General features: G+C 41.5%; 1 protein-coding gene across 1 annotated transcript in view; it reads left to right on the forward strand.

Annotated features, from left to right (window-relative positions):
• The first annotated feature begins 9244 nt into the window (after positions 1 to 9244).
• PRDM5 (PR/SET domain 5) overlaps positions 9245 to 20352 on the forward strand; it is an 86982-nt gene continuing 75874 nt past the window's right edge. The window contains exons 1-2 of the mRNA XM_061372117.1: positions 9245 to 9535; positions 14577 to 14660. Of these exons, the coding sequence (XP_061228101.1) occupies positions 9443 to 9535; positions 14577 to 14660 (177 nt within the window). The 5' untranslated portion in view covers positions 9245 to 9442. The remainder of the gene's footprint in view (positions 9536 to 14576; positions 14661 to 20352) is intronic.

Here is a 20352-nt window from a genome sequence, read left to right on the forward strand (position 1 = left end):
GGAATGTGTCCAGGTGGGTTTTGAATGTCTCCAGAGATGGAGACTCCACAACCTCCCTGGGCAGGCTGTTCCAGTGTTCTGTCACCCTCACTGAGAAGAAGTTTCTTCTCAAGTTTAAGTGGAACCTCTTGTGTTCCAGTTTGTACCCATTGCCCCTTGTCCTATCATTGTTTGCCACTGAGAAGAGCCTGGCTCCATCCTCGTGACACTCCCCTTTTATATATTTATATACACTAATAAGGTCACCCCTCAATCTCCTCTTCTCCAAACTATAGAGACCCAGCTCCCTCAGTCTTTCCTCATAAGGGAGATGCTCCACTCCCTTAATCATCTTAGTTGCCCTGCGCTGGAATCTCTCCAGCAGGTCCCTGTCCTTCTTAAACTGAGGGGCCCAGAACTGGACACAATATTCCAGATGCGGTCTCACCAGGGCAGAGTAGAGGGGAAGGAGGACCTCTCTCGACCTACTAACCACCCCCCTTCTAATACACCCCAGGATGCCATTGGCCTTCTTGGCCACAAGGGCACAGTGTCGGCTCATGGTCACCCTGTCGTCCACCAGGACCCCCAGGTCCCTCTCCCCTACACTGCTCTCTAACAGGTCGTTCCCCAACCTATACTGGAACCTGGGGTTGTTCCTGCCCAGATGCAGGACTCTACACTTTCCCTTGTTATATTTCATCAAGTTATTCCCCGCCCAACTCTCCAGCCTGTCCAGGTCTCGCTGGATGGCAGCACAGCCTTCTGGCATGTCGGCCACTCCTCCCAGCTTAGTGTCATCAGCAAACTTGCTGATAGTACACTCAATTCCCTCATCTAAATCATTGATGAATATATTAAATAATATTGGTCCCAGTACCGACCCTTGAGGCACTCCACTAGATACAGGCCTCCAACTAGACTCCGCCCCACAGACTACAACTCTCTGGCTTCTCTCCTTCAGCCAGTTCACAGTCCACCTCACTACCCGATCATCCAGACCACACTTCCTCAATTTAGCTGCGAGGATGCTGTGGGAGACTGTGTCAAACGCTTTGCTGAAGTCAAGGTAGACCACATCCACCGCTCTGCCATCATCCATCCACCGTGTTATTTCCTCATAAAAGGCTATGAGATTGGTCAAGCATGACTTCCCCTTGGTGAAGCCATGTTGACTGCCCCTCATAACCCTCTTATCCTTGATATGCCTTAGGATGGCACCAAGGATAAGGTGTTCCATCACTTTCCCAGGAATGGAGGTGAGGCTGACCGGTCTATAGTTACCCGGGTCCTCCTTCTTGCCCTTTTTGAAGACGGGAGTGACATTTGCTTTCCTCCAGTCCTCAGGCACCTCTCCCGTTTCCCAAGACTTGGTAAAGATGATGGAGAGTGGTCTAGCAATGACCTCCGCCAGTTGCCTCAGCACCCGCGGGTGCATCCCATCTGGACCCATGGATTTATGGATGTCCAGATTGCTCAACTGGTCTCTAACCCATTCCTCATCAACTAGAGGCAAACCGCTCCATTGACGTGTCGTCATCTGAGGTCTCAGAGGTACAGGGCTCTTCAGGACTGCCTCCAGCAGAGTAGACAGAGACAAAGAAGGCATTAAGTAACTGCCATCTCTGTATCTTCTGCCACCAGGGCACCCGTCCCGTTCATCAGCGGGCCTACATTGCCTCTGGGGTTAGTTTTATCTGCCATGTATTTGAAAAAGCTCTTTCTGCTGTCCTTGACCCTTCTCGCTATTTCCCATTCTTCCAGAGGAATTTGTTAAAGCAATGAGAAGTAAGCATTTCCTCGGGGAATATGTCATTAACTGAGAAAGTGACTTCAGTGGAGGTCAGGCAGGTAGAAGACTGAAAACCAAGGAAAGCACTAAGGTGTATTTAGGATAGTTCTTCCCCACTGTTAAGTTAGTAGCTCTCATTTTGGTGTGTGTTCTGAGGAAATGTTCTTTGAAGAGTTCACATAATAGTGCTAAAATGGTTTAGAACAATATTTTTTATATCTGAATTTCAAAGAAGCCCACAGTTTCTGTTTGTCAAGAAAAAAATCTGTGTTCTTAAAACTGACTAGAAGACAGATTCTTTGCCATGTTAATGCAACTTTCCCAAATATTATAACCTTGTAATTTATAGATGGTACGCAATTAGCAGAAATCTAACATAATTTAAAATAAAATTGCAGGATAACTTAAGGAATGGTATTCCAAGGTGTTTCAGCTTAGAATCAAAGCAGAGCTCAATACTAATCAATTCCTTTTCACAGAAGTTGTCTCGGGACTCAATCCTCCTTTTAACATTGTACTGTGCTCAAAACTGACTCAAACCTCAAAAGAAACAACATGCTATTTACGGGGCTAAATGTCATGTTGCCTCTTATCAGACGCCTCAACTTACATGGCATGCTGACCTCAATAATGTTCCCAGATATTTGACCCCTGAAGTCAATGAGAATTCTCCCTGCATTTAACATCTACTGCCTCCATCCCTAATGGTGTCGCCACCTTGTTTTTTGGCTAATATCTCAGGTCAAATACCATTGATAAATGTAAATTCAACACTCCATAAAACAGGAAAAAAAAAAATCAGTGTCTGTAAATACTGGAGTCATGTGCTGGTCTTTGCAACAAAGGGAAGTATTTGGTGGCTAAAAGTTGAGGGCCTTTTCCCAGCAAAAAGGACTACTAGAATGAAACAGAAATCAAGACATGATTCCTGTCCTTGAAGCAGGAATCAAGACACATGAGTAAAGAGGCTGGCAAGGAGTCAGAAGGGAAAGTAGTAGGTATGCAGGCTGCAATGCAAGAAGGTAATAATTGCTCATGGGATCTGGTACACGACGATTAAACCTATGGAAGTATTGCCTTTTAAGGGACCTGGGAATAAGGCTTAACTCCCCAGCAAAGTGATGTAGATGTATACATGTTCCCATTTCCTTTAGGCCTTAGAGCAAACTGTTCTCTTCTGTGACCAGTGAAACTGAATTGCTCCAGCTCCCAGTTCAGGAAGAAACTAACAAGCATGTACTGTGGGTAATCAGGGAGTTTAAACCCTCGACTGGTGGTTCAGACACAGCTAAACTGGATACCGAAAGGTGAAAGGTAGGGGACATTCATGAAGTTGAAAAGAGGGTAACTCAAATGTTGTTTTTCTGAGAATGGGAAGAAGACAGTGAGGCCAAAAAGTATAATGAATTGTGAAAGAGGACCTGAAACAAGTCTCTGAGCAAAGGATAGGACAGATTTTGAAAATGTACTTAGAGTTGTCCTCTGTCTGCTATAATATTAACAAACCACTGTAAGTTCATGGTACAATACTCAGCTGTCTTCCTGCCACAAGAAAACTCAACACAGTGTGTCAGCTTCTACGTTCTGTTCAGGAATTGTGGGAAAACACAGCATTAAAGCCTTTCACAGTTTTGTGAGACTTTATTGTGTGTTTAGACTGACAAATACAGTGAGTTAAATGATAGGCAAAGAGCAGGTATTGAAAGGAAGCCTAATTTCTATGTTTTTTCAACAAATAGAAATAGTTGCAGAGAGTAGTAATCGGCTTTGTGACAAAGTTCATGTTATGTGAATATTCCTCTCAAGATTAGGTTGCAAGTAGAAGAGGAAGTAGTAGGTAAATTTAAGACTTACTGCTCCCAGAAGGAGCTTACGATCAACTCAATGCAAGGCCTAATGGTAAACGGGGCCTCAGAAGGTATGACCTTTATGCAGTGGGGCATGTGTTTGAATGGTTAGGATTGAAAGAACTAGCTCACAAGGGAGAAGATGATCTGGAAAGTCCCTTTCCGTTAATGAAAGGGAGGGGGGGGGGGATGTGACCTGATTGTGAAAGGGCTAATAGGAAAAGCAGGGTGAGTGAGAATAGTTGAGGAAGGCACTCCTGAGTTGAAATTTATCACTGAGCTAAGGAAGACACTTTTACAATGTGTAAGGATGTGGCCTGGGAGTTCATTTACCACTGCACAAAGTTATTCTGCCAGTTCTGTCACTGAAGAAAATGGAGATGGCTTACACTAAATATTTTAAAACAAGCAAATATATTTGTGTGCTGAGGCTGAACCAATACTGAAAATTATTTTTATCTTGCAGTCTTTCATGCTGGCGTGTATGAGTAAGAGTAAATATTTATCTATATATAACATATATAGATATAAATGCATAAAATGTTTTCAAACATTTTATATATAATATACATAAAAATATATAAAATATGTATCTATTTTTCACACCAGCATAACAACTTCGGCTCAAATTCAGCTCAAGACCCACTGTTCCTAGAGTTGCTATTTTTCTGAAGAGGTGCTACCTGAGCAATTGTATGCTCTATGCTTTTTGCTTATGTTTTGTAGCTATGAGATCTTTCCACTGCTGAACAGCAACCTGATTTATCAGATCACACCTTGAATTTGCCAAGATAAAAATGTAAATCCTACAGGGGCTCTGGGTAGAGCCTGCAATTCTACCAGCAAGTTACTGCTACTAAGTATGTTTAACCATTTTCTGCTAGCTCTTTAGACATATGCTGCTTATGTGAAGTTGTCATGTGAGATAGAAGCAAAAATCGACTACAGTCAAGTTGTATTGGGCTTCTTTTAGGTCCACATAGCATGATGTGGATTAAGTGGTCATTCCTTAATACATTACTATGAAACCTGCATTACTAGCTTAATCTGCTTAACATTAACATAACCCTTAACATTTTGTCTTAAGATTTTTATTTATAAACTCTAGTTTAAAAAACTCAAGAGTAAACACTTCATATGCAGTCAGCTTGGGAATGGAAATGCAAACACGTGTATGTATTTTTTTTATATTTTCAAAGGGGAAGGAGAAAAATCTTAATTCTGAAATCTGGGAGCTAACTTCCAGGACTTCAAATATTTGAGAAACTTTGACAGTAACAACTCTGTATGTGTAGGCAAGGAAAGAGACAAGTTAAAAACTAATCTTACCATTCACTTCTTTGTGTGACCTTGAGTATCACAACACAAGAAGTCTGTATTGGTTTACAGAGAAAACCAAAAGGCCAACTGTGCATTGATTAGAAGAGGGATTTGGTGAGGAAATAATTTTTTAGGTTCAAGTGTTTACTGAATTTAAAATGCTCTGAAAGAATCAGTGTAGAAAAAACAAGCAGCCACAAAACAAGAAAGCAGTCCTTAAAAATACCTCTGAAAGGAATTTTCCTCAGAAAATCAAAGTGTGTTAGGGATAGAATAAGTTTTTCAGATGACCAGAAAATACAGACAAAACAAACATGGTTAGAAGTGGAAATAAAAAAAACCCAACAAATCTAACCCTAAGACATAGAGTAGATGGGGCTTACTGTCATATTTACAAAAGCTAGACTTATTTGGTTTGGAAAGTAGACTGTCTTACATATAGGAGATTGAGTTTTTAGTTAGTAGTATAACACATGGTTTAAGTTGGCTCCATGTCAACACAATTTGTTCCAGGTACTTAGAGTCACTGGGCTGGTAATTACTAGTAGCAAGGGTTCAATTGGTCACAAAGCAGGGTAGATTCTAAAGGCATACACAGCTATTACTAAGCTATGTTACTTCATTTGCTGCTTGTTTCTAAATATTTAAGAGTATTACACTTGGATTTATCTTCAGAAACAATGAAAGACTCCTGTCTGTATGCACTTGCATGTTGTGGAGACTAAAGCAATATGGTTTTGTATTCAGCTTGTCAGCATTGTATACCGTAGTTGCTTTGAAGAAAGAGAGATTTTTTTTTCCCCATATCTATCAGCTGGTTTCTTTGGGGAATGGAGTAGAAAAAGAAAGATAACTTTAGGCTGAATTCTGTATAGCAAAAGAACAAAAAACCCTGAGAGATCTGTATGGTATCCCTCTTCCCATCTTCTCCTTGGATTCTATCATTAGTCAAGCTGAAACCTTTGCTTCCTGAAAACTTCAGTGCAAAATGAAAGTGCAAAGCCCTTTTCCATCCTCATCCAGATACTGCAGTGGAAGAACGGTGATCTTATATGTACCTAGTAAGAGAACGGGAAGAACAATGACCCTATATGTACCTAGTAAGAGAAATGGGCTTGACAAATTTCAGGGAAATACCTGACTGAAACCATACCTGGTCAAAGCTAAATTTTATTCTGTCCTGGTTTTAGCAGTGGCAATGGTTTTTCTCTTTCTTGGTAGCTGGTGCAGTGCTGTGTTTTGACTTTCAGGCTGGGAACAGAGCTGATAACAATGGTGTTTTGGTTTGGCCAAGGACTTTGTGAGCCTCATGCTCTGCCAGGGAGGAGGGGATGCCGGGAGGAAGCAGAGACAGGACACCTGACCCAAACTGACCAAAGAAGTATTCCATACCACAGCACGTCATGCCCAGGAGGTAACGGGGAGTTACCTGGAAGGGCTAGGTGGACGGCAGGGTTGGAGGAGGTATGGGTCGGTGCTTGGTCGGGCTGGGGGGGCGAGTTATCGGTCAGCTGGTGATGAGGTGTTGTATTCTTTTCCCTTGTTATTTCCTTTATCATTACTATTATTGGTGGTAGCAGCAGTGATTTGTGTTATACCTTAGTTACTAAACTGTTCGTATCTCAACCCGTGGGAGCTGCATTCTTTTTGATTCTCCTCTCCGTCCCTCCAGGAGTAGGGGGAGGGCAAGAAGGGGAGGAGTGAGTGAAAAAGCTGTCTGGCTGGGGTTAAACCATGACATATTCGCATGCTGGAAATGTGCAGATACACAAGAACAAAGAGGAAATAGTCTGACATGACACTGTATATGTCCTGCAAACGGGGTACAATCCAGATAAACCAAAGATTGTTTTCCAAGTACTGCTCCTGATCTTACCAGGTTAAGAGGAAGTAGATAGGGTTGTGGGATAAAGTAGATCCAGGAGGGAAGTTCTCGAAACAGTACCAGCAAACTTTATTAATTTGCATTGCAGAAATGTTCTGTGGACCAGCGAATGTACAAACTGGGAGAGCCATTACCATGAACACCCTTTCTGAGATCTGTCAGGTGCCAGAATCAAATTCTGGTATTAATATGGATGCTGCAAAAGCTAATATTCTAATACTTAGGGATGCAAGGAATTCTCAGATAAAAAAAAAAATTTGCCTCTCTGATTTCAGTCCAGCTGCCTGAGGGGCAGGAGGAGTGAGGAAAGAAATGTTAAGTCCCTTAAAACTTTTAAGGATGGTATTACACCATCTTAAACAAGGGATTAGCTATGAAAGGTCATCCTTTCTTCCGGAGAACATATTTTCCTTCTAAGCTGCTGGACACTTCAGTAGCTGGCATGATTACTTTCAGAATCTTCAAGACCATTTTCGTCTTAAATCTTTCTGTTCTTTAGAATGTGACATGTAACTCAAATATGATCCTCAGTTAACTGGTTCTCTGGTGGAGGGAGTATCATACCCTGCTTCTGGTATAGTGTTGCAACTAGTATTGTAACTTCAGACAAGTAACTCTTGTAATTATTTTGTCACCACACATGGATTCCTGCCATGAATTTCCTTTTGGGCACAGCAGCTTCCATAACTACGTAAGAGCTTTCTTCTGAAAATACCTCTTCCTTTCTCCAAGGAAGTTACGCAAATGGTTAAGACACCATTAGGCTTCAAACCTGAAGGCTGCTGGATGTCCTTGTATTTCTCCTTACCATTCCATGTAGTTCTAAAGCAACTATGGAGAAAAACAGAAACAGTGCTGATCACATTCAGTTTCCCTGTGCTAGACTGCAAATAAGTTACAGCTCAATGTTTGCTCTTTGAGGAGGGGAGATATTTTTCAGCTGCTATGCCACCAAACCCTGGTATATCTGCAGCAATTGCAACAGAAGTTTGTATGCAGTAGTTCAGTTGGACACTTTAGAGCTATGTCAGCAAGAACATACTTTTCACTTGTGTATGCTGTGTCCTCAGTTGAAGTAATGCTGGCATAGGTATGTTCTGCAATCAGTTCTGCTCATGACAGAGGACTAAGGGAGGCTATACGCACCTCAGCTATTTATGTACCAAACACAAAATAGTTATGTTGAAACTTACCAAGCTCCTGTCTTACCACTGGCTAATGATCAGTGTACATTCAGCACCCCATGTAGTCTTTCATCTCTGTTCTGATTTGCTTCATTTGGACCTCACCCTCTTTGCCACTGCAGCTAGGTCTCTTTAAGCTCTCTCAGCTTAAAGCCTTGTCCTATCACTACATGCTCTTGTCAAAAGCACCTCTCCATATTTCTTGTAGGACCCTTTTAGGAAATGGAAGCTGCTCTAAGGTCTTCTGGAACCTCTTCTTATCGAGGCTGAACAACTCTAGTTTTCTCAGTCTTCTAGAAAAAGTTCAGTGTTGGATATTGCAGTTTTATGAAAAAGAGTAGTGGTGTGCTGTCATCAATACGCTAAAATGTAACTTCTTTCTCCTCGTTCAAACTAGATTGTGCACAGTATTAGTTGGAATACAATGCCCCTGGTAGGTATACAGTGAAAACATGTTAACCTTCAGAGATAAACACAATTAGACAGAATGTTGGGGTTCATTTAGAAGTACTAGATTTCTGTCATTCCTTCCTTTTTCCAAGAAAAAATGTCTCCAAAAGTGAAGGATTATGTGTTTTCAAAAGTGAATCTAAATCTGGATTTGCCCATTCCTGCTATACAAAAATAATGAGGATAAATGGCTGCTATTTTGAGACAATACAGTCTTTGTGGAAAGTGTTCCTACGTAACTGCAGATTGAAGTGTGGGTATTGTTTCTGGTGCGAATACCCCTTCTCTCTAGCACTCATATCTGTGTGTGCCACCAGCTATCATTTCAGCATGTATGTGAGGCCCCAGTTCTTAAACACACAAAAACCTCTGGGTTTTTGGGACAGGGCACAGATTGTCCGCCTCTGCTGGCCTTCACAATGAACTCCACCTATTGGACCCGAGACCCCATACTGCCTGCCCACCTTTCTGCTCTCCCAGCTGCCTCTGGGTTACAAGACTGCAGGAACCTGAGGGATGAGCTTGCCGGTGCTGGGCCATAAGGCCACGACTGTAGGATGAACAGCCATTTGCTCTGGACACAAAAACCAGCCTGCAGGTGAGAAGCAGGCCTTCATGCCTCTGCAGAGCACACTGCTTGTGTGTCAGCACACATGAGGAGGCCACGAATGCCGTGACCCTCGCTGGGCTGGAAGCCCGAAGGCCTCGTATTTCTTGTCCCGACATTGACGCGCCACTACCTAACGGGCCCGCGGGCCGTCTTTGCCCTGCCGTGCGCGCGCGCCCCCTGCCGCTGCCCCGCCCTGTTCCCCCTCGCGGGCGGCTTCGCTCCTCCCCTTGGCCTGAGGAGCCAGGGAAGCCCCGGAGTTAGCCTGGCTTCCTACTCCCTCCCCCCGCCTGGCGGTTTCGCTCGCTCTCCCGGTGGGATGGAAGTCCCCGGTGATCCTTCTTCCCGGTAGCACGCGGCAGATCGATTCGGTGCAAAATGCTGGGCATGTATGTACCGGATAGGTTTGCCCTGAAATCGTCAAAAGTGCAGGATGGGATGGGCCTCTACGCGACCCGCAGAGTTAAGAAGGTGGGTGATGGCCGGGCAAGCGGGGTAGCGGCCTGGGCCGGCCCGAGCGGGCGGGGAGCGGCTGCCACGTATCACAGGAGAGTGGGGCGACAGGGCGACTCCTCGCCTCCTTGCCGCCGCCGGCCCGGCTGTCGCGATCTGACTTTTTCTCAGAGCCACTTTGTGGGCGCTGCCTCCACTTCCCGTTGTCTTGGGCGCTCTCCCCTCGGGGGAGGCACCGCCTGCTCTTTTTATTCCCCCCAGAGGGTTGGCCCAGGGAGCTGCCGCCGGGGGGGGGAGGGGTGGGGCGGGGCGCGGGGCCCTACACTTATGCGGTCGGCGGAAGGTTTTCTCTGTGGTTTGTGTGCCACCCATTTTTTGTTTAAACTCGGTGTTTCTGGCGCTGGGGTGAGGGTAGGGCTGGCTCCCCAGTCACCACTCGCCTTCAGGCTGGGGCGCCCCTGTGCGGCCCCCTTCGGCCGCAGGCTCCCGCCGCCTTCCTTGCCGGGCCTGTGAAAAATACTGTTCAGTTGTGGTGCACTACTCTCATACCCTAACCAGGTATTGTCCCTTAACATAATTGAATTGAAAGTCTCTTGATGACCTGAAATCCCAATTATAACTGCCCAGGTGGCTTATTAGCAAAGATAAAGGCATAAAAGTTATGAACCCTCATTAGTGTACACTTAAATGTATTTTCTGTGTTTTGCTTTTTATCCTAGTCCTGGTTTTGGCTCTGAGTGGGTTGGGAGGGCTGCCTAATTTTCCAGTGGTTTCATCAACAAAGCTTAGACACCATCGGTAGGGGGTCTCTTATTTTTAAGGTGCCCCTCAGTATTAACAGGGGGGTGGAAGTGAAAAATTCTGTATCACTGGGCTTTTCTTTTTTTCTTTCCCCCCCCCCCCCCCCCAGAGGTTCTGATCTTTCCATTGAAAACTGGGACTTCACACAGCAGGGAAGTCTCTATGCTACTAGCACTTATTAATCCCTGGACTCTGGAATAGCTCAGCTCTAGACTGAAGCTCAAGGAGATGATTATCTACATATGGTTCTGAATTTCGGTTCAGGGCCTGAGCCCCCTTCCTTGACACTGTTGACAGTTGGACCATTTCCTTACCTGAATTACTCCACATTGCTTTTGAACTCTCGTTCGATGGCAAAGTATATGCTATCGGAGCTCTGCCAGTGTGAACACATCATACAGGACATCCTGCAAACCTGAAATGGTGCCCGTGTGACACGTATAGCATCTGGAATGCAGAAAGTAAAGGCAGAGGCAGTTGTAGTTAAGAGATCTGTTTGTATTGGGGGTGTCTGTTACGGGCTTGTCCTTTATTTGACAACTAATCCCCTGCTGGTAGCACACAGGATTGTGGTATGCAAATCCCTGATCAGAAGTCTGTGTCTGACAGGCGAACTTTGGTCTTTGATAGGCTGAGGAACCAGCTTGTGAGTTGCTGTGTGGGCAGCGGTTGAAACAGGTATTCCTAAAATGATTGGAGACTGAAGCACTGTGTGTTGCCATAGCTGTTCAGGGAAGGATGGATGTGTAAGTGACATGGATGACATGTTGGGTATAGCCAGCCTGTTACTGTTTTCCACAAAAAGAAAAATCACATCTGAAGTGCTCTCAACATATTTTCTTCTCTGGTAATGAGGCAGCAGTACTACACTTCATGGCTGTGATAAAGTAGCTAATAGCAGGTAAATCAGTTCTCTGAAGCTTTGGGATTGGGAGGAGGTGTTGAATATGACTTGACTGAAAGTAAAACACATTTCAAATTATTTTATAATCAGAAATTGCAGTGCCAACTCTCCAAGTGCTAAGTAATTATGAATTAGGCCTCTGAAAATTCTCCTCTTAGCAAAATTTTGGTGACAATACATTTTGAATGGCTGTTGTCTGCCACCTGCTTTTGTGCCTTTAGGTATTATGCTGTGCTTTGAAGTTTTCACCTGTAATCATAAAATGTGGAAACTTTCTGTTTCGTTACTTTTACCCAAGCTGTGATTCTTTTGTAACTTCTTCAGCAGCTCTCCTTTGGTTACAGCATCAGTATTATAAGGACCTTGGTATAATCATCAGAGAACCTCTACATTCCTCAGTGTTTTGCTAAGACTGGAAGAAGATTTATCACTGCTCATTTCTTGAAAGCAACTGTTGAAAATAGCTTTTTTTAATGTTTGAATGATGTGCCTTCATGTCTTTAATAATTAATGTGGTTGACTTTAGACTGTGTTGTATGTCTCACTTTTATTCATCAGGGAGGAATTTGAAGTCTTAGTGTGGTTTTGATTAATATATGACATATGACTGCATGTTTACTAACTAGGACTAATACATGTATATAGGAAGAAAATGCTCTGAAAGGCTAAATGAATAATTACACTTATCCCCATGGACCCTCACGATCCAAGACATGAAGTTTTGCTGTCTCTGAATTCTTTGCAATTTTGAGAAGCTAGAAAGCTTCTGAATCACCTATTGTTTATGTTACATTTATTTTACATTTAGAGCTGGACATCTTGCCTTTTGCTTTTCCTGTTGTTTTGAGCTTCTAGAAGGTCTTAAACATACTACAGTAGAGGTTTATGTGTCTGGAGTAGCTGAGATAGGAATGCTGTATGGTGTTCCTTGTTTTGAGTCAGTATGCAGTATTAAGCTATTGCTGTGCTTCATCCCAGAGGTGATGCATGCTTTGGTTATGGGTAAAATTAACACTGCAAATGCTTTACAAGGTACCTAGGGATCCTTTGGATTGTAAGTACGCAGGTATTTCTGAGGTGAGGGTTGTGGAAACCTCCAAAATACTTAAGTAATTAATCTTTTCAGGTTGTCTTAAAAAGTGTTATTCTGCCACTGAAATGAATGTGGGAGATTAGCTTTTTAGGTTCCTTATTTATTACGTCTTTAAATAATTTCCAGAGTAAACTTATGTTACAGTTTTTCTTTTTTTTTTTTCTATAGAACTAATCTAGATTATAGTCCAATAGGATTCTTTCCATCTTCATAATTGCTATGAGTAATGAAAGATTCTCCAGATAAAACTATGCCCTTTTAGACCTCAGCAGTTGTCATGAGCTGCTTTCCCTGTTGCATCAAGCCTGTTACTTTCTGAGTGAATGGGGAAAGCCAGCTCAGCTTTGCAGGAGGGGTCTGCTCCAGAAAGCGCCTACCTTATCTTTACTGAGCTAGACAGGACCTTACTGTTTCCAGAGAAGTTTTCCTCTGCTGTCAGCTTGGCTCTTCCTCCTCCTTAATCTGAGAAAACAATGCGATTTAAGCAAATTGCCTTTCATGTGACACTTGCATGGCACATACTAGTATGTTTACTGGGGTGTCACTCAGCTTCAGCTGAGAATGTTTATGGCTGTACACATGCAAGTGTATTGACCTATTTTCACCTTCTTTACTGGTAAGATTGAGGGACTCTTCATCAGGGACTGTAGTGATAGGACAAGGGGTAATGGGTGTAAACGTAAACAGGGGCAGTTCAGGTTATACAAGGAAGAAGTTCTTTACTGTGAGGGTGGTGAGGCACTGGAACAGATTGCCCAAAGAAGTGGTAAATGCTCCATCCTTGGCATTGTTCAAGGCCAGGCTGGACAGAGCCTTGGGCAACATGATCGAGTGTGAGGCATCCCTGCCCATGGCAGAGGGGTTGGTACTACGTGATCTTAAGGTCGTTTCCAGCCCAAACCATTCTATGATTAAGAAGAAAATTTCAGTTTGAGTATTAAATCCCAGGCAGGCAGAAATGGAACTGGGAAATGACTGGCAGGGGAGGAACTCTGACCTCATTTGATTAGCAAAACAATGAAAGGCAGTATGGAGATAAGTGAGAGGTGAAGGAGGTGAAGACCCATAGTGCCAGTTTTTGATGTCACTGCCCCTTTCTGTGTTTCCAGAAGGGCTCCAGTTGTTGTCTTTTTACCTTCTGCTTTGTTGTTCTTAAGATTTCTAATGAAATCTTCTTTGTGCACATTTATAAATATTGGCCCTTCAGCTCTGTTACCTTGTCCTGCAATGCCAATTTGCTTTTCCTTTGTTTATTGGCTTTCAGGTGCAATTCTAAATAAAAGGTTGTGGTTTTTTGTAGTTTTTTTTTCTTTTTTTTTTTTTTATTGGTTGTTTTCTCAGAGGAATGATGCGTTGTTCTTCCTCTCCACTCTACCTGTAGGCAACCTATAAAAACTGAGCAAGATACAAAACATGTAGCAGGCTGTTACTGGGGGAAGGGACAAGTAGAGAATATCAATACTTTTATTAGCCATAATAGCATTATTTTTAAAGAAACACCAAAGTTGATTTTCATTATGTATTTAAAATCTGTAATGCTTAAAAGTATATAGAGCTTTTAGACTTGAGTACTGCTTAAAGGATCATTGTGCATTCCAGTTTGTAGGGCTTGTCACTGTAAATAAGGACGAGGTTGGGGGAATGGGGAGGAGCTAGGCCTGTATTAGAAGAAAGTCCTATTTAAATAATTTATCCTTCTGGTAGTGTGATGCCTGTGAAGGAAGAACGTATCAATGGATGCTTCCACAGCATGTGTTATGACTAGCAGGTGGTATAACATTTTATTTATGAAAGCTTGAATTAATTCATAGACATGTGCATACTCCTTTTGTTTTTAAATTAATCTCTCTGTATGATCAAACTCTTAGTTATTCAATGTTTTGATTTGTGACACTTGAAAAAGTAGTATTGCAAATAATCTTGCAAATAAATCTAATGTAAACTTTGTTCTTGCCAAATACTTCCTGCCTTAGTTGGCTGTCTATTGCAAGGTACTTCTTGAAAATTTTGTGAGAAATGTCAGAAATTTCACCCATAAATTTCAGCCTTGTTTGAAATTAAGAAAATGCTGTTTCCCAAAGAGGAAATAATCATATCCAGAAAAGGTATGGTTTTAAGAGATTCTGCAAGCTACGAAAAGAATGGGAATGAGCTGGAAGTTGAAGCCTGAAGGGTGCACACCCTTGTGGCTTTCATTCACTTGCCTTTATTCAGTTGTTTTTTTTCCACTAATTCTTTTTATTTTATAATTGTTCCTTTAGGGTGAAAAATTTGGCCCTTTTGCAGGGGAGAAGCGAATGCCTGAGGAGCTGGATGAGAGCACAGACTGCAGACTCATGTGGGAAGTGAGTAGTCTAAAATGACATTAGCACACCTAGCCAAAAGTGTTTTTGGAATTAAGATTTACCATAACAAGTCCTTTTTCTTTTCTTTTCCCTAGCTTAAAGATACTGTAATGAGATTTTGTACTTACTGATGCTTTTAAAATACACTTTGTGGGTGGAGGGGGATTGACTTATTTAAAACTATAAAGAAACAACAAATGATAGTTTCTAATCACAGAAACAGAATTATTTGGATTGCAAGGGACCTTAAAGATTATCTTGTTCCAGCTTCCTGCTGTGGACTGGGACATCTTCTACTAGACCAGGTTGCTCAAAGCCTATCAAATGAAGTGTGAAAAATACCAAGTCAAGCAAACCAGAAAAATATAACAACATTGTGAAAATTATTGAAAAATGTTAAAAAAAGATTTAAATAGTTTAAATATGGGAAGATAATTGTAAGTTACTGAAATACTGATACATGCTGACTAACAGGTGTCAGTTTGTGGCTTACTCCAAGTGTAATATAAAACATCTTCTGCTGTGACACTTCTAGGGTTTGGCGATTGTGTAAGGAAAGTTTTCAAATGTTAGCAACTTTGTAATGCAGTGTGTAGTTGTGAGATCTTGAGCAAAACAAAAACCTGGTGTTGTGGGCGGAGGAAGGCATAATGAGTTTTGGGACTCTTGGAAGTATTTTATGCGTGTTAGTCAGCAACAGTAGTTTATAAACTAGATTTTGTAATTAGGTCCCTAACAGAGCCTATTTCCTATCATAGCTGTGTTTGCCTGTAGTAAAAATCTCTCAGTTGAGCAATTGAAGAAATTACACTAAACGAAAAATACTTGTAATAGCAACATTTCCAAGTTGTTAGAAGAACCTGCTCTTCAGTGCTTCTATCTTTATTATCTTTCTTTTATGCTGTAGTTCTTTGAGCCGAATTCCTTTTCTTCCCCTCAACCCCCAGCGGTTTCTATTGAATGATATTTAGTCCTGGTTTACACCAAGAAGGGGACTCACTTCCTGTTTTTGAACCTTTCTATGGTTAGAGATGTAAGGATGACTTATTTTTCTGTTGTGTGGCACTGTACAAAAAATGCTTATGTTTGACATATGGCTTGAAGCACTTTTTATGCATTTATTACACAATAAATGTTTATTTGGAAAAAAAAAGTCCCTTCTAGCATTAACATCACTGAGTGGCTTATAAAGAGCATAGTATTGATACAGTCTTAGTAGAGCTGGAAATAGATTCTGTGCTCTGGAACAGTGAGTAAGAGAATGCTAAAAGCCTGTCACATTAAACCCAAAATCAATACAAACATAGTGAGTGGCAAAATATTCCCAGATGAATGCTAGGTCTTTGAATCCCTGTGCTTTCGTTTTCCCCCTTTCCCTTTTTCCTTTTCTTCCTTCTTTTTTTTTTTTTTTTTTATTTTACTGTGTGTTCAAAGTATCCTTTCCCAGAGAGGAGATGTGGACAATTTGTTCCCCTCTCTTGTTATGTACTCAGAGCAGCTGGCTTCGTCTCCTTTGTTCTCAGTTGAAAACAAAAAAAATAGTGTGCTTTTATTAGATATATTTGCTGTACATGTTAATGTGCCCTGGCTCACTTGCCTTTTCATGGTTTCTGCAGGTTATTTGAAACCAGTAAAATACTTGAGCTAGAACAAGGTTTTCAGAAGGGATAGTAGGGAGATTATAGAAACGACAAGGTCTTTAAGTTTGTTGGAAAGCCATGTGATTTTCCAGATTCCTTATTGCTGATGATTAAACGAGATTTGCTTGTTCATGTAAGACAGAAAATAAAAAGCAAATACATGGATTTACTGATGACAATAATATGACCCCATCAACAGCAAACCAGCAAATGAGTTTTTTATGAGCTGTTTGAAAACCATTTCATAATATCTTACTGTAACGTAGTTTTGAGAGCCTTGAAAAGATTCCTGCATACCAAATTTTATGACTTCCTGAATGTTTGAACCCAAGTTGTTCGTGTTTACTGAGGTTGATCTGAGCATGAGCTTTATAGTACAATGTAAATCATGCTGAGAGTAGTCTTAAATTGAAAATCAAGACCAGGAATGCAGAAGGTAGAAAGCTGAACACTGCAAATAGATAGTTATTGCAGAGACTGTGGGAGGCAGTCACAGCAACTAGCCAAGTCTTTGGGTAGTCAGTTATACTGAAGATATGAAAAATAATTAATTTGAACACTGTTGGATGAAGGCATGCTAAAGCTTGGCCTTGCAGTCTGATGGCAGTCAAAACAATGCATTTTCAGAGAGGACACCTTTAGGAAGAAAGCTAAGTGGTAGAGGCTTTTTCTAAGTCAAGTAAAAGTGAACATTGGTAGAACCTTTCATTTCTTGGCATGTGATGCCTGGGATCTGAGCTTCAATTTTGTGGAATAGTTTTCTGTGAGGAAGTTTACCACATGCATTTCTAGTTGTGTAGAGTAGTGGTCTGTGATGTGATCTCTTTTGATCAAGCTATTCATTTTTCTCCAAGACCAGCATTTTGTGTTGGCATCTTTAAGATGTCATGTTGAGACAAAATTGTACACATTTTGTTTTCTTTTGGCCTTCAGGAAAACATGGAACCCAACAATTTATTGTGTCCAATGATTTTGTTAAATAAAGTTCTGAGGATATTAGAGATTCTGTTTGAATTAAACCTAGCAGAATGCTGTTAGCCTGGCTGTAACTTGCAGAGTGTTGAAGAAATCAGAGGCTTACACTTGCTCGTTCAACAGATGCCAGAGGACTTGTGGTGGTGGGGGGAAGTATCTTTGATCTTGCTGTTATTTTTGTAAAGAGCTACATGCTAAAATGTTTTACTTACAAGTGATGTGAAAGGGGAAAACCCCCACAAACCTGTGGTAAACATAAAGTTAGGAGTAGTAATAAAAAGCCAAGAAAATGTCCAAATGGCTTCATGCTTTCTCTCTCTCTTTCTCTCTTTCTCTTTCTCTCTTTCTCTCTTTCTCTCTCTCTCTTTCTCTCTCTCTCTTTCTCTCTTTCTCTCTTTCTTTCTTTCTCTCCCTGCCGACTTTCTCCCTGCCGACTTTCTCCCTGCCTTTCTGTCAAAACTGCACCTTCTCATTATCCCCCAACCCCCATGTCATTATCTCTCAGCCTGAATTGCATGTTAAGGCTACTTAAGCAGGCAGCTAGTTGCTAGTGACGAGTTTTGTTCTTATTCTTAGTATCCCACTAGCACCTTGATTAAACACTGCTTTGTTGGTCTGTATTAGTATACTTGGCATAGAAACTTTAAATTAATGTATTTGCTGGGAGAGCAAGTGCTTGAAGGCAAAACCAAAATAATCTTTAGGTGTTGAAGTTCACAGAAGTTTTTGCCTCTGAAGGCTCAGATGTCTCTTTGCAAATGGAAGATATCTGTTCAGTTTATTTTCTTTATTGTTCCTCACCAAGAAAGTGGCATTCATTGGATTGTGGCAAGCGTATACTTTTGGTGATGACTTTGGCAACTGTTAAAACAGGGACGGCTGGAAAGACTTAGTCCTTCTTCAGATACTCTGGTATACCATGAAGAAATGTTGGTCAGGATTGGATGGCATATAATATGCTGTGTAATGCTAAATGTTACATATTTCAGGTTTGGTTTCTATCTGTCTCCCAAGATTATGTTTTCTTCATTGTTACGTTAAAACCAAGAAGAACATGCTGGAAATGAATGCGTTACTGAAACCAGTAACGAGTGGTGTCCCTCAGGGATTGGTGTTGGGACCGATCTTGTTCAGCATCTTTGTCAGTGACATGGACAGTGGGATTGAGTACTTCCTCAGCAAGTTTGCTGATAAGACCAAGCTATGTGGTTCGGTTGATACGCTGAAGGGAAGGAATGCCATCCAGAGGGACCTTGACATGCTTGTGAGGTGGGCTGATGCCAACCTTATGAAGTTTAACCATGCCAAGTGAGAGGTCCTGCACCTGGGTCAGAGCAGTCCCAGGCACAGCTACAGGTTGGGCAGAGAAGAAATTCAGAGCAGTCTTGCGGAGAAGGACGTGGGGGTGTTGGTCGATGAGAAACTTAACATGAGCTGGCTCCAGTGTGTGCTTGCAGCCCAGAAAGCCAACCGTATCCTGGGCTGCATCAAAAGGAGTGACCAGCAGGTCGAAGGAAGTGATCCTGCCCCTCTACTCTGCTCTCATGAGACCTTACTTGGAGTATTGTGTACAGTTCTGGTGTCCTCAACATAAAAAGGACATGTAATTGTTGGAAGAAGTCCAGAGGAGGGCCACTAGGATGATCAGGGGACTGGAGCACCTCCCGTATGAAGATAGGCTGAGAAAGTTGGGCCTCTTCAGCCTGGGGAAGAGAAGGCTGCATGGAGACGTCATAGCAGCCTTCCAGTATCTGAAGGGAGCCTATAAGGATACTAGGGAGGGACTCTTCATTAGGGACTGTAGTGATAGGACAAGGGGTAATGGGTTCAAACTTCAACAGGGGAAGTTTAGATTGGATATAAGGAAGAAATTCTTTCCTGTAAGGGTGGTGATACACTGGAATAGGTTGTCTAGGGAAGTTGTGAATGCTCCGACTCTGGCAGTGTTCAAAACCAGGTTGGACAGAGCCTTGGGTGACATGGTTTAGTTTGAGGTGTCCCTGCCCATGGCAGGGGGGTTGGAACTAGATAATCTTAAAGTTGTTTCCAACCCTAACTATTCTATGATTCTAAATTAGTCTTTCTATGGGAGCTAATGATCATATTTATTTATATCAGAAAAGGAAATGCACTTATGTTTCTACTACTTAACTCTTGTTGCTTTGGCAGTGACAGTTGTTCAGTTGTTTTCAGTTAAATCAGCCTGCCTGAAAACTAGTGAAGGCAAAATGAAATCTGCTGTTGGGTACAATTCACTTTAGATCATACCTTTAATGTTTAAGATTGAGGTATGAGAAGGCAAATGCTGTAAGCTAATAGTGGTGTGGGTTGGTTTTTTTTTTATTGGTTGTGTTGTCTTTTGTTGTTTGTTTTTTGTTTGGTTTGATATCTTGCCTGTAAAATGTGGTTCTTGCATAGGAAGGCATTGCCATATGATGCATTAAGTCAAATTGTGTCCTTAGTTTCATGGCAAAATAAATGTTAATCTGAATAATTCTGTGTTTGCTCTCAAGATGAACGTAATACTAGAAATCTAGTTCTTAGCAATGTAATTTCTTACCTTTTCTATATGAAGACAACCTTTCCAGTTACTACTCCTCATATACGATTCACATTTACAATTGTTTGCTTGTAATGTTTTTGTGGGAGCCTTTCTTTACTTTTCAGTAACTTTTTTTTCTCATTTCTTAGAGAAATGCTTCTAGATGCATTTTTATGCAAGTTGCATTTTAAATAACTTGCCACACATAGGTCAGACATTCATGCCCTGTCTCATTTGCAAGTTTGCATCCTAGTTTTCCATTTTTGTTAAATTAATAGATAGATAGGTGGCAAAAGTAGTTATTAATATTCCTACCAGTTTGTTTATTTAGCTACGTTTCATTAATGAACTCCTTCAAAGTTTGATTTAATAATATTTGTTAATGTTAAGTGTATGACTTTGTATTGTATTAATTTTAGTGACTTTTCAACAAGCACCTTAATGATCTTCTAGTTTTGGTGATGAAAACAATCTACTCCTGAAAGTGACTTGAGATTGTTAGCCTTACATCTTCAATTATGTGATTTATTTAAGG

The sequence above is a fragment of the Neopsephotus bourkii genome, unplaced genomic scaffold (genome assembly GCF_033783945.1).
Source record: "Neopsephotus bourkii isolate Nb327-2 ecotype Australia unplaced genomic scaffold, CSIRO-AGI_Nbou_v1 NB_1598, whole genome shotgun sequence".
Taxonomy (NCBI): domain Eukaryota; kingdom Metazoa; phylum Chordata; class Aves; order Psittaciformes; family Psittacidae; genus Neopsephotus; species Neopsephotus bourkii.